We start from the raw sequence: 14,210 nt of genomic DNA, 5'->3' as shown, positions 1-14,210 counted from the left end.
CCCCAAAAAAATGGAGAGGGAGAGACTGAACAAGTTCCACAGACGTGAAACAAAAGGAGGGGGGTCAAAAGTAACAGTCAGTATCTGGTGTGGCCACCAGCTGCATTAAGTACTGCAGTGCATCTCCTCCTGATGGACTGCACCAGATTTGCCAGTTCTTGCTGTGAGACGTTAACCCACTCTTCCACCAAGGCACCTGCAAGTTCCTGGACATTTCTGGGGGGAATGGCCCTAGCCCTCACCCTCCGATCCAACAGGTCCCAGACGTGCTCAATGGGATTGAGATCCGGGCTCTTCGATGGCCATGGCAGAACACTGACATTCCTGTCTTGCAAGAAATCAAGCACAGAACGAGCAGTATAGTTGATAACATTGTCATGCTGGAGGGTTATGTCAGGATGAGCCTGCAGGAAGGGTACCACATGAGGGAGGAGGATATTTTCCCTGTAACGCAAAGCATTGATTGCCTGCAATGACAAGCTCAGTTCGATGATGCTGTGACACAGCATGACGGACCCTCCACCTCCAAATCGATCCCGCTCCAGAGTACAGGCCTCGGTGTAACGCTCATTCCTTTGATGATAAACACATCCGACCATCATCCCTGGTGAGACAAAATCGTCAGTGAAGAGCACTTTTTGCCAGTCCTGTCTGGTCCAGCGATGGTGGGTTTGTGCCCATTGGCGACATTGTTGCCTGTGAGGCCTTACAACAGGCCTACAAGCCCTCAGCCCACCCTATTGGGGACAGTCTGAGCACTAATGGAGGGATTGTGCGTTCCTGGTGTAACTCAGTCAGTTGTTGTTGCCATCCTGTACATGTCCCGCAGGTGTGATGTTCAGATGTACCGATCCTGTGCAGATGTTGTTACACGTGGTCTGCCAATGCGAGGACAATCCGCTGTCCGTCCTGTCTCCCTGTAGAGCTGTCTTAGGCGTCTCACAGTAAAGACATTGCAATTTATTGCCCTAGCCACGTCTGCAGTCCTCATGCCTCCTTGCAGCAGGCCTAATGAACGTTCACGCAGATGAGCAGGGACCCTGGGCATCTTTCTTTTGGTGTTTTTCAGAGTCTGTAGAAAGGCCCATTTTGTGTTCTAAGTTTTCATAACTGTGACCTTAATTGCCTATCGTCTGTAAGCTGTTAATGTCTTAACGACCGTTCCACAGTTGCATGTTCATTAATTGTTTATGGTTCATTGAACAAGCATGGGAAACAGTGTTTAAACCCTTTACAATGAAGATCTTTACAATTAAGTTATTTGGATTTTTACGAATTCTTTGAAAGACAGGGACCTGAAAAAGTGACTTTTTTTGTGTTGAAATATTATTTTAGATTTTTTTTCTCAGCTGTTTTATATCCTAAATATAGGACAAACACTTCAAAACCTTGTTATAGATTTTTTGACCTTTTTCTGTTTATGAATGTTGTTCAATGTTTTCTGGGCTATAGTAGTAAAGGCCAAATTCAATATTTGACCATTTGTATTTTTTTTTCAAATGTCTTTACCTAAAGTGCTGAAATAGTATGACTATGGATGATTTTTATTTATTTTTGTCAGTTAAGAACAAATTCTTATTTTCTATGACAGCTTAGGAACAGTGGGTTAACTGCCTGTTCAGGGGCAGAATGACAGATTTGTACCTTGCCAGCTCGGGGGTTTGAACTTGCAACCTTCCGGTTACTAGTCCAACACTCTAACCACTAGGCTACCTTGTTTTACTATATAGCTATCGTAAAACAATTCCATATGTCAGCTTAGAACCCTCCCTCTCCCAATGGACTTTTAAGAATTCATTTTCTGACTTTTTATTTGAAACTATAGGCTGAGAATGCGCATGCACTGCAGACTCAATTAGCCTAGCTAGCTTAACTAGCTTTTCCCAGTTTGATGCAATCAAGACATAATACATAATCATATTTGATGATAAATAACCTAGCTATTAGTCTACTGTAGCGTGAGTCGGCTTGGTTGGTTGCGGTCTCTTCCCCCCTGCTCCCCGTGTCACTCGCTCACAGTATAGCCCTTCCCCTGCCTCCTAGAGCTGCACCTGTCTCCTTCCTCTCGCGCTTTATCAGCTCCGATTTTAATAAAGTAGCTTAAACTTATTCAGCTTCCCGCACTGATCGGAATGGGTCTGGATCCGACCAGGTCTCTAAAAAAAAAAAATGTAATAATGCATATTGGGTCTGGGTGGGAAAGCCCCAGGTCCATTTCAAAATGGGTCTAACTTTTTGGACCCTTGAAGACCTAGTATGATTACTTTCTGAAGGCACTGTATGCATTTTTGGTCGTTGAGTCAATTATACCATGCCCATTTTCAAGCTGGTCTTTCAAAAAATATATATAATTAAGAATATTTAGGCAAATTTAGCTGGCTACCTCATTGATTCTGCTTTGTAGTATACCCCTCAGGTCATATAACAACTAGGTCTACACCAAAGAGTACCAGGTCAGATTTAAAGTCTGGTCTCAATGGAACACATGCTCATGTAAATGAAAGCGACGTTGTTTCATCTTTTGCAGGAGGTACATGAAGACGTGATGAAAGAGTACAACAAAATGAGACTAGTAAGTAAAACAAATATTTCAATAGCAAACTTAGTCAATGAGCTATTAGCTAGCTAATGTATGTAAATCTGAATTTGCTAGGCAAAATAGTGTTTCCTTGCGTAGTTGCGTCAAGACCCAATTTTGGGCCAAGCACTTGTTTTTGCGATGCAGCATAGATAGCCATTTTCAGTTTTGCATTACACGCTTAGTTCATTCGGAAGGAATTCAGACCACTTGACTTTCTCCACATTTTGTTACGTTATGGCCTTATTCTAAAATTGATTAAATAAAACATTTTTGCTCATCAATCTATACACAATACGCCATAATGGCACAGAAAACAGGTTTTTATAAAATTATACAAAAAAAGGTATAGCATTGCAATGCTAGCTGTACCACTAGAGTTTCTGGGTTCGAGTCCAGGCTCTGTCATAGCCGGCCGCGACCGGGAGACCCATGGGGCGGCGCACAATTGGCCCAGCGTCGTCCGGGTTAGGGGAGGCTTTGTCCTTCAGGGATATCCTGTGGCTGGCCGGGCGCAGTGCACGCTGACACGGTCGCCAGGTGTATGGTGTTTCTTCCCGACACATTTGTGCGGCTGGCTTCCGGGTTAAGTAGGCATTGTGTCAAGAAGCAGTGCGGCTTGGTTGGGTGGTGTTTCGGAGGACGCACGGCTCTCGACCTTCGCCTCTCCCGAGACCGTACAGGTGTTCCAGCGATGAGAAGACATTAACTGCCAATTGGATTCCACGAAATTTGAGAGAAAGGGGTAAAAAAAAAAAAGTTTACCTTATAAGTTCTCAGACTCTTTGCTATGAGACTTGAAATTGAGCTCCGGTGCATCCTGTTTCCATTGATCAACCTTGACATGTTTTTACAATTTGTTTGGAATCCACCTCTGGTAAATTCAATTGATTGGGCATGATTTGGAAAGGAACATCTGTCTATTTAAGGTCCCACAGTTGACCATGCATGTCAGAGCAAAAACCAAGCCATGAGGTCAAAGGAATTGTCCGTAGAGCTCTGAGACAGGATTGTGTTGAGGCACAGATCTGGGGAAGGGTACCAAAATATTTCTGCAGCATTGAAGGTCCCCAAGAACCCAGTGGCCTCCATTCCTAAATAGAAGAGGTTTGGAACCACCAAGACTCTTCCAAGAGCTGGCCGCCCTGAAAACTAAGCAATCGGGGGAGAGGGTCCTTGGTCAGGGAGGTGACCAAGAACCCGATGGTCACTCTGACAGCGAAGGCTGTAGTCGCTGCCAAAGGTGCTTCAACAAAGTACTGATCAAAGAGTCTGAATACTTATGTACATGTGATTTCCATTTTTGCTTTGTTGTGTGTGTGTGTGTGTGTGTGTGTGTGGATTGATGGGGGACATTTTAGAATAAGGCTGTAATGTAACAAAGTTGGAAATATTCAAGGGGTCTGGATACTTCCCGACTGTACTGTACATGTGGTATAAATTAGCAATGACACTAATCGCTAGCTACTCTACCGTTCAAAAGTTTGAGGTCACATAGGAAATTCCTTGTTTTAAAGAAAAGCGCAAAAAAATTGTCCATTTAAAATAACATCAAATCGATCAGAAATACAGTGTAGACAATGTTGTAAATGACTATTGTAGCTTGAAACTAGAGGTCGACCGATTTTATGATTTTTTTCAACGCAGATACCGATTTTATTGGAGGACCAAAAAAAGCCGGTACCGATTTAATCGGACGATTTAAAAAAAATTTAAAAATAAATGTAATAATGACAATTACAACAATACTGATGAACACTTATTTTAACTTAATATAATACATAAATAAAAATCTATTTAGCCTCACATAAATAATGAAACATGTTCAATTTGGTTTAAATAATTCCAAAACAAAGTGTTGGAGAAGAAAGTAAAAGTGCAATATGTGCCATGTAAGAAAGCTAATGTTTCAGTTCCTTGCTCAAAACATGAGAACATATGAAAGCTGGTGATTCCTTTTAAAATGAGTCGTCAATATTCCCAGGTAAGAAGTTGTAGTTATTATAGGACTATTTCTCTCTCTACCATTTTGTATTTAATATACCTTTGACTATTGGATGTTCTTATAGGCACTTTAGTATTGCCAGTGTAACAGTATAGCTTCCGTCCCTCTCCTCGCTCCTACCTGGGCTCGAACCAGGAACACATCGACAACAGCCACCCTCGAAGCAGCGTTACCCATGCAGAGCAAGGGGAACAACCACTCCAAGTCTCAGAGCGAGTGACGTTTGAAACGCTATTAGCGCGCACCCCGCTAACTAGCTAGCCATTTCACATCGATTACACCAGCCTAATCTCGGGAGTTGATAGGCTTGAAGTCAGGTACTTCTACACCTGCATTGCTTGCTGTTTGGGGTTTTAGGCTGGGTTTCTGTACAGCACTTTGAGATATCAGCTGATGTACAAAGGGCTACATAAATAAATTTGATTTGATAAACAGCGCAATGCTTGACGCATTCTGAGAAATGAAGGATATTCCACGCGCGAAATTGCCAAGAAACTGAAGATCTCGTACATTGCAGTGTACTACTGTCTTCAAAGAACGGAGCAAACTGGATCTAACCGGAATAGAAAGAGTGGGAGGCCCCGGTGCACAACTGAGCAAGAGGACAAGTACATTAGTGTCTAGTTTGAGAAACAGACACCTCACAAGTCCTCAACTGGCAGCTTCATTAAATAGTACCCGCAAAACACCAGTCTCAACGTCAACAGTGAAGAGGCGACTCCAGGATGCTGGCCTTCAAGGCAGAGTTGCAAAGAAAAATCCATGTCTCAGACTGACCAATAAAAATAAAATATTAAGATGGGCAGAATAACACACACTGGACAGAGGAACGCTGCCTAGAAGGCAAGCATTCCGGAGTTGCCTCTTCACTGTTGACGTTGAAACTGGTATTTTTTGCGGGTACTATTTAATGAAGCTGCCAGTTGAGGACTTGTGAGGAGGCTGTTTCTCAAACTAGACACGCTAATGTACTTGTCCTCTTGCTCAGTTGTGCACCGGGGTCTCCCACTCTTTCCAATCTGGTTAGGGCCAGTTTGCGCTGTTCTGTGAAGGGAGTACTACACAGCATTGTACGAGATATTCAGTTTCTTGGCAATTTCTCACATGGAATAGCCTTCATTTCTCAGAACAAGAATAGACTGACGTTTTCTGGCCATTTTGAGCCTGTAATCGAACCCACAAATGCTGGCGCTCCAGATACTCAACTAGTCTAAAGAAGGCCAGTTTTATTGCTTCTTTAATCAGTACAACAGTTTATAACTGTGCTAACATAATTGCAAAAGGGTTTTCTCATGCTCAATTAGCCTTTTTTTTTTAAATTATAAACTTGGATTAGCTAACACAACGTGCCATTGGAACACAGGAGGGATGGTTGCTGATAATGGGCCTCTGTATGCATACGTAGATATTCCATGAAAAATCTGCAGTTTCCAGCTACAACAGTCATTTACAACATTAACGATGTCTACACTGTATTTCTAATCAATTAGATTTTGTTTAATGGACAAAAAAATGTGCTTTCAAAAACAAGGACATTCACAAGTGACCCCAAACTTTTCGTTTCAAATATTTTTTATTAAACACACACAAGAATGATGTATAGGTAGGTATACAAGACAGGTATACAATTCTTATCTAAACATAAAAGAGCATACAGGAACAACAAGACCCAGAGTTCTAGGTGCAAACCAAATAATACCAAACACGACATACAAAACAAGGACACGTAGAGGGAAGATGTCGTCCCCCCCCCCCCCCCAACTGCTCGGGTGGCAGGGCCAGCACATGCTGCCCAAAGGTAGATTAAAATATTACAATTGAGAGTGCGTTAATAAGTACAAATTCACAGCGCCGACTCGTCCAAGGAGGAGAGGAAAGGCTGCCAGATTTGATCAAATGTTGATAATTTATTGTTCAGAATATATCTAATTCTTTCTAAGTGTACAGTGTTTGCCAATTCACTGAGCCATAATTTGGTAGAGGGCGCTTCCCTCTTTTTCCAAAACAACAAGATTCGTTTTTTTGCCGAGATGAGATTGTGACCCCAAACTTTTGAACGGTAGTGTACATGCACCAGCAGGAGTGAAGTTGAAGTCTGGCTGTCTACTTGTCCTTCACGAGTCATAACCCATTTTGGAAGGGAGACTTGAAACACGTTCCAGTCTCACTTTAAGAAGTGGACATTGTATTATAAGGAGGATTGGATCCACCCAAATCATTTGGGATCCTGAATCCTTTCACAGCATTATTAGGCTTCGTTGAGACAATGACTTATCAATAACCCAAGTCCAACTCATTTAATCCCTACTGTTGTCATAATGCTTCAGCAAATGTATATTATCCTAGGGGTGTTGAAAGAGACAATGAAAGTAACCTAATTTATGTCACTCTTACTGCCCTGAATGCCTCTGCTGATCCTACAGCTATTGTATGCAGTAATCATATGCCTATGAACAAGAGTAATACTGTTAGCACGGAGTTGGTGTGCCCTATCAGTAAGTCCATTGTGTGCAGCTCACCCTGCACTAATAAAAATAACCTGAGCCATGTCTACCTCTGCTAAGTTTCACATTTTAAAGCAAGAAAAACAATTTAAGCATCACAGGAAAGTGTTTAAATATAGCCCACATTAACATATGTAGCTTAAGAAATAAGGTTCATGAAATCAATTATTTTGCTATTAACAGATGACATTCATATTCTGACTATCTGAAACTCACTTAGATAATACCTTTTTTCCAGGGGTTAGCAATACATGGTTGTAAGACCTATTGAAAAGACAGAAATGCCAAAGGTGGAGGTGTGGCTGTTTTTTTAAATTCAGAACCACATTCCTGTAAAGCTTAGCGAGGATCTCGTGTTAAATACTGTTGAAGTAATATGGCTACAGGTTCATCTGTCTCACCTTAAGCCCATTCTGGTGGGACGCTGCTATAGAACACCAAGGGCTAACAGTCAGTATCTGAATAACTTGTGAAATGCTTGATAATGTGTGTGATGCCAATAGGGGGGTGTACTTTCTGGGTGATTTTTAAATATTGATTGGCTTTCAACAGGCTGCCCACTCAAGAGAAAGCTTCAAACTTTAACTAGTGCCTGCAACCTGGTTCAGGTTCTCAATAAACCTACCAGGGTAGTTACAAACAGTACAGGAATGACATCAACATGTATTGATCTTATCTTTACTAATGCAGCAGAAATTTGTTTGAAAGAAGTATCCAAATCCATCGATGTGATCACAATATAGTAGCCATATCTAGGAAAACCAAAGTTCCTAAGGCTGGGCCTAATATTGTGAATGAGGTCATACAAGACATTCTGTAGTGATTTCTATGTTGTGAAGAATATTTGTTTGTTCGCAGTGTGTAATGACGAGCAACCAGAACATTGCCCTTGACACATTTAAAGAAGAAACTACACTAAAACAAAGATAAATGACATAAAGAATGCTAGAAAGAGAAAAAAAAGCTTTGGAGCACCTTAAGTGACTATTTGGCAAAAAGCCAAACTCTACTCCATCATTCAATGAATCAGATGGCTCCTTTATCACAAAACCTACTGCCGACTACTTTTTAATGATTTTTTAAAATTGGGTAGATAAGCAAATTTAGCCATGACATGCCAGCAACAAACGCTGACCTATATCTGACCAAATTATGAAAGACTAGCATTGTAATTTTGAATTCCGTAAACTAAGTATGGATGAGGTGAAAAAATTGTCTATCAACAATGACAAGCCACTGGGGACTGACAACCTGGATTGAACATTTCTTGAGGATAATAGGGGACAATATTGCCACATTTTCGATTGAAGCCTACTAGAAAGTGTGTGCCCTCAGGCGTGGAGGGAAGCAAAAGTTATTCCCCTACCTAAGAATAGTGAAGGCCCCATTACTGGCTCAAATAGTCGACCAATCAGCCTGTTACCAACTCTTAGTATTATTTTAGAAAGAATTGTTTGACCCAGATACAATGCTATTTTACAGTAAACAAATTGACAAGACTTTCAGCACGCTTATAGGGAAGGACATTCAACAAGCACAGCACTTGTGGAAATTAAGTATAGTTTAGTTTTAGTTTTTGGTAAGTGTTGCAATTCTTCAGCCATTCCTGGACCTGTGACCAAAAACGAGCTACATATGGACAGTACCAAAATAAATGATCTAATGGTTCTGCCTCCTTGCAGAAAAATCTGCAGAGCTGGGAAGATTGTATCATTCTATTGGTTGCAAGAATTTTGTATAATTTTAAATTTAGAAGTTTTGAATCCGCCGTTGTTTTGCGTGTCAATTCAATGTGCCGTGGAATCGGTACGTCAAAAATCGCACAGTATTACATAGAGCCATGACTACATGGAACTCTTCTACACATCAAGTAACTTGTGCCAGTAGTAAAATTTGATTTAAAAATGAGAATACACTTTATGGAACAGCAGGGACTGTGAAGCAACACAAACAGACACATGCATACAAACGCACGATAACATACGCACTATACACAAATGTACACACAGATTTGGTGTTATAGATATGTGAGAGTAGAGGCCTGAGGGCATTTTTTAAATGTATAATTGCCTTTATTTTGCTGGACCCCAGGAAAAGTGCCTTGGCAGCAGCTAATGGGGATCCATAATAAATACAAATACAGCCAAAGGGTGGGCTAGCTGGCTGGCTAGGTAAAGTACTTTAGTTAGCTAATGTGGCCAGCGCTAATTACTAGCAAACTATTTAGGGCTATTTTGGTCATGAGGCCCTTTTATCTACTTCTCCAGAGTCCGATGAACTCGTGCATAACATTTTTGTGTCTGTCCAGTATGAAGGATGTTAGAGGTAGTTTCTGGAAGCCTATGGGTATCTACTAGCATGTTCGCGAAACTACCTAGAACTTCCTTCATACTGGACATTGAGACACAAAAATGGTATACAAAGTTTATCAGACTCGAGGGAAGTAGATAAAGGGCCTCATTGCCAAAATCCCGATATCCCTTTAATGACTTGGGCTAACCAAGGCTAAATCTTAATCATTCATTGGATTTATATAGCGCTTTTCTGTAAATTTACATGGTAGGGAGAAACTCCCCTCATCCACCACCAATGTGTAGCACCCACCAGGGTGATGCACGGCAAGCATTTTTGTCAGAACGCTCACCACACATCCGCTCTCAGGTGGAGAGAAGTGAGATATGCCAATTAGGAATGAGGTTAGGTTGGGAACTTATCGTATGAGTGTTGACCCCATGGTCATTGATAAGTGCCATTTTTATGACCACAGATTCAGGACACCCGTTTAATGTTCCACCTGAAAGACTGCACCCTATGCAGGGCAATGTCCCCTTCACTTCCCTAGGGCATTGGGATATCCTTAGACCAGAGAGACTGCCCCCTACTGGCCCTCCAACACCAACACCACTTCCAGCAGCAGCTGGTCTCCCAACCAGGACCGACCCTGCTTGGCTTAAGAAGCAAGCCAGCAGTGGGATGCAGGGTTGTATGCTGCTGGTGTGTTCTGTTGATGGTGTATTTATTTATTTTTCAATTTATTCCTCGTAATTATTTTAATTTGTTTCTTTCTGCATTATTGGGAAGGGCCCGTAAGTAACATTAGATGATTAATTGACTTTGCTTAGCTTGGTTACAGCTGTCCAGGGAGGCAGACTAACAAAACAAGCATTCTGTACAGTTCAAGGCATTGTGTTTTATGAACCAAACACAGCGCCGGAACATTGAGCGGTCAAGTAACTAATTCAACCTCTCCAAAAAAAGTTATGAATGGCTTTCTAAACACTGCATATCAGGTAACATTATGGAGTCTAATTTCTTTGTGTATGTGTCACCCTGCAGCACAGCCCAAACTACCAGGTGGAGAAGCAGCGCTGCGAGTACCTGCACAACAAGCTGGCCCACATCAAGCGCCTCATCGCTGACTTTGACCAGCGCAGTTCCCAATCCTGGAGCTAGAGCAACAGTTTCAAGACCACACAGTTTTGAGGTGGTTTAAGGGGTGTGCGGAGCAAGGGGGTTTCAACTTGCTTTTATTTATTCAGACCCCCCTGTCTCTGCTGCCCCCCCCCCCCTTCTCGTAATGGTTTCTCATGAAGCTCCTCTTCAATTATACAACACTGGTCTAGAGGAAGGGAACTACATGCGTGTGGGGGTAGGGGGGATACTTAACACTTTTAGCCTTTGAAGGACTTTATCCAAAAATGTAACTTATTTTTGAAAGCAGAGAAAATATAATACTTGTATTTAAGTAAAAAAAAAAAGATGTATTTATTTTGGACTGTTCAGATGTGTGTGTGTGTGTGTGTGTGTGTGTGTGGTCCACACATGATTTATTGTTTAAAAAGTTTATTTTCCGAAAGCAATGCAAAAAACATGGGCCTTATGTGTTTGACTTTCTGAAGCCATTTTGCACATGAGATTCTGAGTGGCGCAGTGGTCTAAGACACTGCATCTCAGTGCTAGAGGCGTCACTACAGACACTGGTTCAAATCTAGGCTGTATCGCAACTGGCCGTGATTGAGTCCCATAGGGCGGAGCACAATTGGCCCAGCGTCGTCCAGGTGTGGCCGGTGTAAGCCGTCAATGTAAATAAGAATTTGTTATTAACTGACTAGTCTATTAACTGACTTGCCTAGTTAAAAAAAAGAAAATCCAACGTATCCCAATTGTCAGCAGTTGCTCATCTTCCCTTCACCCTCTTCCTTCATGGTGAAGTAGATGGAGAGGATCCACTTTAGACCATTGAGACGCAACACCAATATGGGTTATAGGGGGGGGGTTACATTTAGGAGGATCATACCCTGATAGCATGGTGAAGTAGATGGAGAGGATCCACTTTAGACCATTGAGACGCAACACCAATATGGGTTATAGGGGGGGGGGGGTTACATTTAGGAGGATCATACCCTGATAGCAGGGGGGCGCTACCCTGCGCAACATCAGTGGTTCTGCTCTCTGTGCAAAAGGGTGCCTTAAGGTGTTAGTTTACATGGGGGAATCACAACCACCTGGCTACAGGTCTCACACACCAGCATGAGGTGTGTGTCTGTCTGTCTGGGGGGGGGGTGTCAAAGAGGGAATACAAAGGTCAGGGAGGTGTGTGTGGGCGGCTGTGTAAAATGGGGGGAGTAAGATTTGGGGGGGAACACGGGAGGGTGAGAAAATAGCTAGGTTTCCATCCAATTCATGACTGATTTTCATGCAAATATTATAAAATCGTCGGATAAAAGTTTGCGTGATGACGTAGTGCACATTTGAAAAAAGTTATTGGTTTCCATCGCATTTTCAACTACTGATGGTTTTGTAAGAGAAATGTTGCATTTTACAGTGCCTTGCGAAAGTATTCGGCCCCCTTGAACTTTGCGACTTTTTGCCACATTTCAGGCTTCAAACATAAAGATATAAAACTGTATTTTTTGTGAAGAATCAACAACAAGTGGGACACAATCATGAAGTGGAACGACATTTATTGGATATTTCAAACTTTTTTAACAAATCAAAAAACTGAAAAATTGGGCGTGCAAAATTATTCAGCCCCCTTAAGTTAATACTTTGTAGCGCCACCTTTTGCTGCGATTACAGCTGTAAGTCGCTTGGGGTATGTCTATCAGTTTTGCACATCGAGAGACTGAATTTTTTTTCCCATTCCTCCTTGCAAAACAGCTCGAGCTCAGTGAGGTTGGATGGAGAGCATTTGTGAACAGCAGTTTTCAGTTCTTTCCACAGATTCTCGATTGGATTCAGGTCTGGACTTTGACTTGGCCATTCTAACACCTGGATATGTTTATTTTTGAACCATTCCATTGTAGATTTTGCTTTATGTTTTGGATCATTGTCTTGTTGGAAGACAAATCTCCGTCCCAGTCTCAGGTCTTTTGCAGACTCCATCAGGTTTTCTCCCAGAATGGTCCTGTATTTGGCTCCATCCATCTTCCCATCAATTTTAACCATCTTCCCTGTCCCTGCTGAAGACAAGCAGGCCCAAACCATGATGCTGCCACCACCATGTTTGACAGTGGGGATGGTGTGTTCAGCTGTGTTGCTTTTACGCCAAACATAACGTTTTGCATTGTTGCCAAAAAGTTCAGTTTTGGTTTCATCTGACCAGAGCACCTTCTTCCACATGTTTGGTGTGTCTCCCAGGTGGCTTGTGGCAAACTACAATTTTTATGGATATCTTTAAGAAATGGCTTTCTTCTTGCCACTCTTCCATAAAGGCCAGATTTTGATTGTTTTTCTATGGACAGAGTCTCCCACCTCAGCTGTAGATCTCTGCAGTTGATCCAGAGTGATCATGGGCCTCTTGGCTGCATCTCTGATCAGTCTTCTCCTTGTATGAGCTGAAAGTTTAGAGGGACGGCCAGGTCTTGGTAGATTTGCAGTGGTCTGATACTCCTTCCATTTCAATATTATCGCTTGCACAGTGCTCCTTGGGATGTTTAAAGCTTGGGAAATCTTTTTGTATCCAAATCCGGCTTTAAACTTCTTCACAACAGTATCTCGGACCTGCCTGTTGTGTTCCTTGTTCTTCATGATGCTCTCTGCGCTTTTAACGGACCTCTGAGACTATCACAGTGCAGGTGCATTTATACGGAGACTTGATTACACACAGGTGGATTGTATTTATCATCATTAGTCATTTAGGTCAACATTGGATCATTCAGAGATCCTCACTGAACTTCTGGAGAGAGTTTGCTGCACTGAAAGTAAAGGGGCTGAATAATTTTGCACGCCCAATTTTTCAGTTTTTGATTTGTTAAAAAAGTTTGAAATATGCAATAAATGTCGTTCCACTTCATGATTGTGTCCCACTTGTTGTTGATTCTTCACAAAAAAATACAGTTTTTTTTAATATCTTTATGTTTGAAGCCTGAAATGTGGCAAAAGGTCGCAAAGTTCAAGGGGGCCGAATACTTTCGCAATGCACTGTATATAGCGAATGTGCCCACTGGCAGTGGCATGTGCGCTCCAGCCAACAGCTCCAGGTACAGTGCTAGTAGGCTACCTACATGAGAGCGTTTTCATTATTTTAATTTGTCAAATGGCAGCCAAACATCTATCATGTTATTAGAATAGACCCTCAATATTTATTGGAAAAAAGCATCAAGCTCATCACTGCACTTTCACCACCCTGTGAAGTAAATACCTTATTTAATCTGTAGCATAAGCTGTATGCTTTCCCGTGGTGTAGTGGGAGGACCACATGATATGATTGTGTGACTCCCAAGTTTACATCAATGGTTATATCAATATTTGCGCGTAAAGGCAACCGCCATTTCTCGCATCATTAATTTTATTGAAACAAAAAGATCCCACCTTGTCTAGTGTATTTTGTTTTGTCGACATTTGGAAAGTTGACCGACATAAGTTGTTGGATAGAAAACATGTTTATGAAAAACGGGGTAAAAGGCTGCTGTAGTCTTTTGTTGTTGTTTGACTAGCCAGAGCACTCAGGATCAACCTGGCTAAAGTTTGTGTTTTTAATTGGGCTGTTCTAGAGTAGCCAATCTCTTTATTTAAAGGAAAACAGGCTGTTCTGCTTGATAAATTAATGCATCCACCAGAGAACAAATCTGTATTACAAAGACATGTATTTTCTCCTTGATTCCAGTTTTGTCAGTGCAGC

At 41.8% G+C, this 14,210-nt stretch overlaps 1 protein-coding gene across 6 annotated transcripts in view; it reads left to right on the top strand.

Moving 5' to 3' along the window:
- Positions 1–10,832, top strand: part of ell2 (elongation factor for RNA polymerase II 2) — a 35,164-nt gene extending 24,332 nt beyond the window's left edge. For 2 of the 6 annotated variants that reach the window (XM_036984040.1, XM_036984039.1), the window contains exons 11-13: positions 2,528–2,572; positions 9,905–10,081; positions 10,424–10,832. In XM_036984040.1, the coding sequence (XP_036839935.1) occupies positions 2,528–2,572; positions 9,905–10,081; positions 10,424–10,540 (339 nt within the window). In that variant the 3' untranslated portion in view covers positions 10,541–10,832. Of the gene's footprint in view, positions 1–829; positions 885–2,527; positions 2,573–9,854; positions 10,082–10,423 lie in introns of those variants that run through there. The other 4 variants (XM_021610542.2, XM_036984041.1, XM_036984042.1 and 1 more) reach the window with 4 other exon arrangements.
- Positions 10,833–14,210: the final 3,378 nt, after the last annotated feature.

This window comes from Oncorhynchus mykiss, chromosome 7 (genome assembly GCF_013265735.2).
Source record: "Oncorhynchus mykiss isolate Arlee chromosome 7, USDA_OmykA_1.1, whole genome shotgun sequence".
Classification (NCBI taxonomy): domain Eukaryota; kingdom Metazoa; phylum Chordata; class Actinopteri; order Salmoniformes; family Salmonidae; genus Oncorhynchus; species Oncorhynchus mykiss.
The sequence above is the reverse complement of the archived record's forward strand: the minus strand, read 5'-3'. Positions and strand labels throughout refer to the sequence as shown.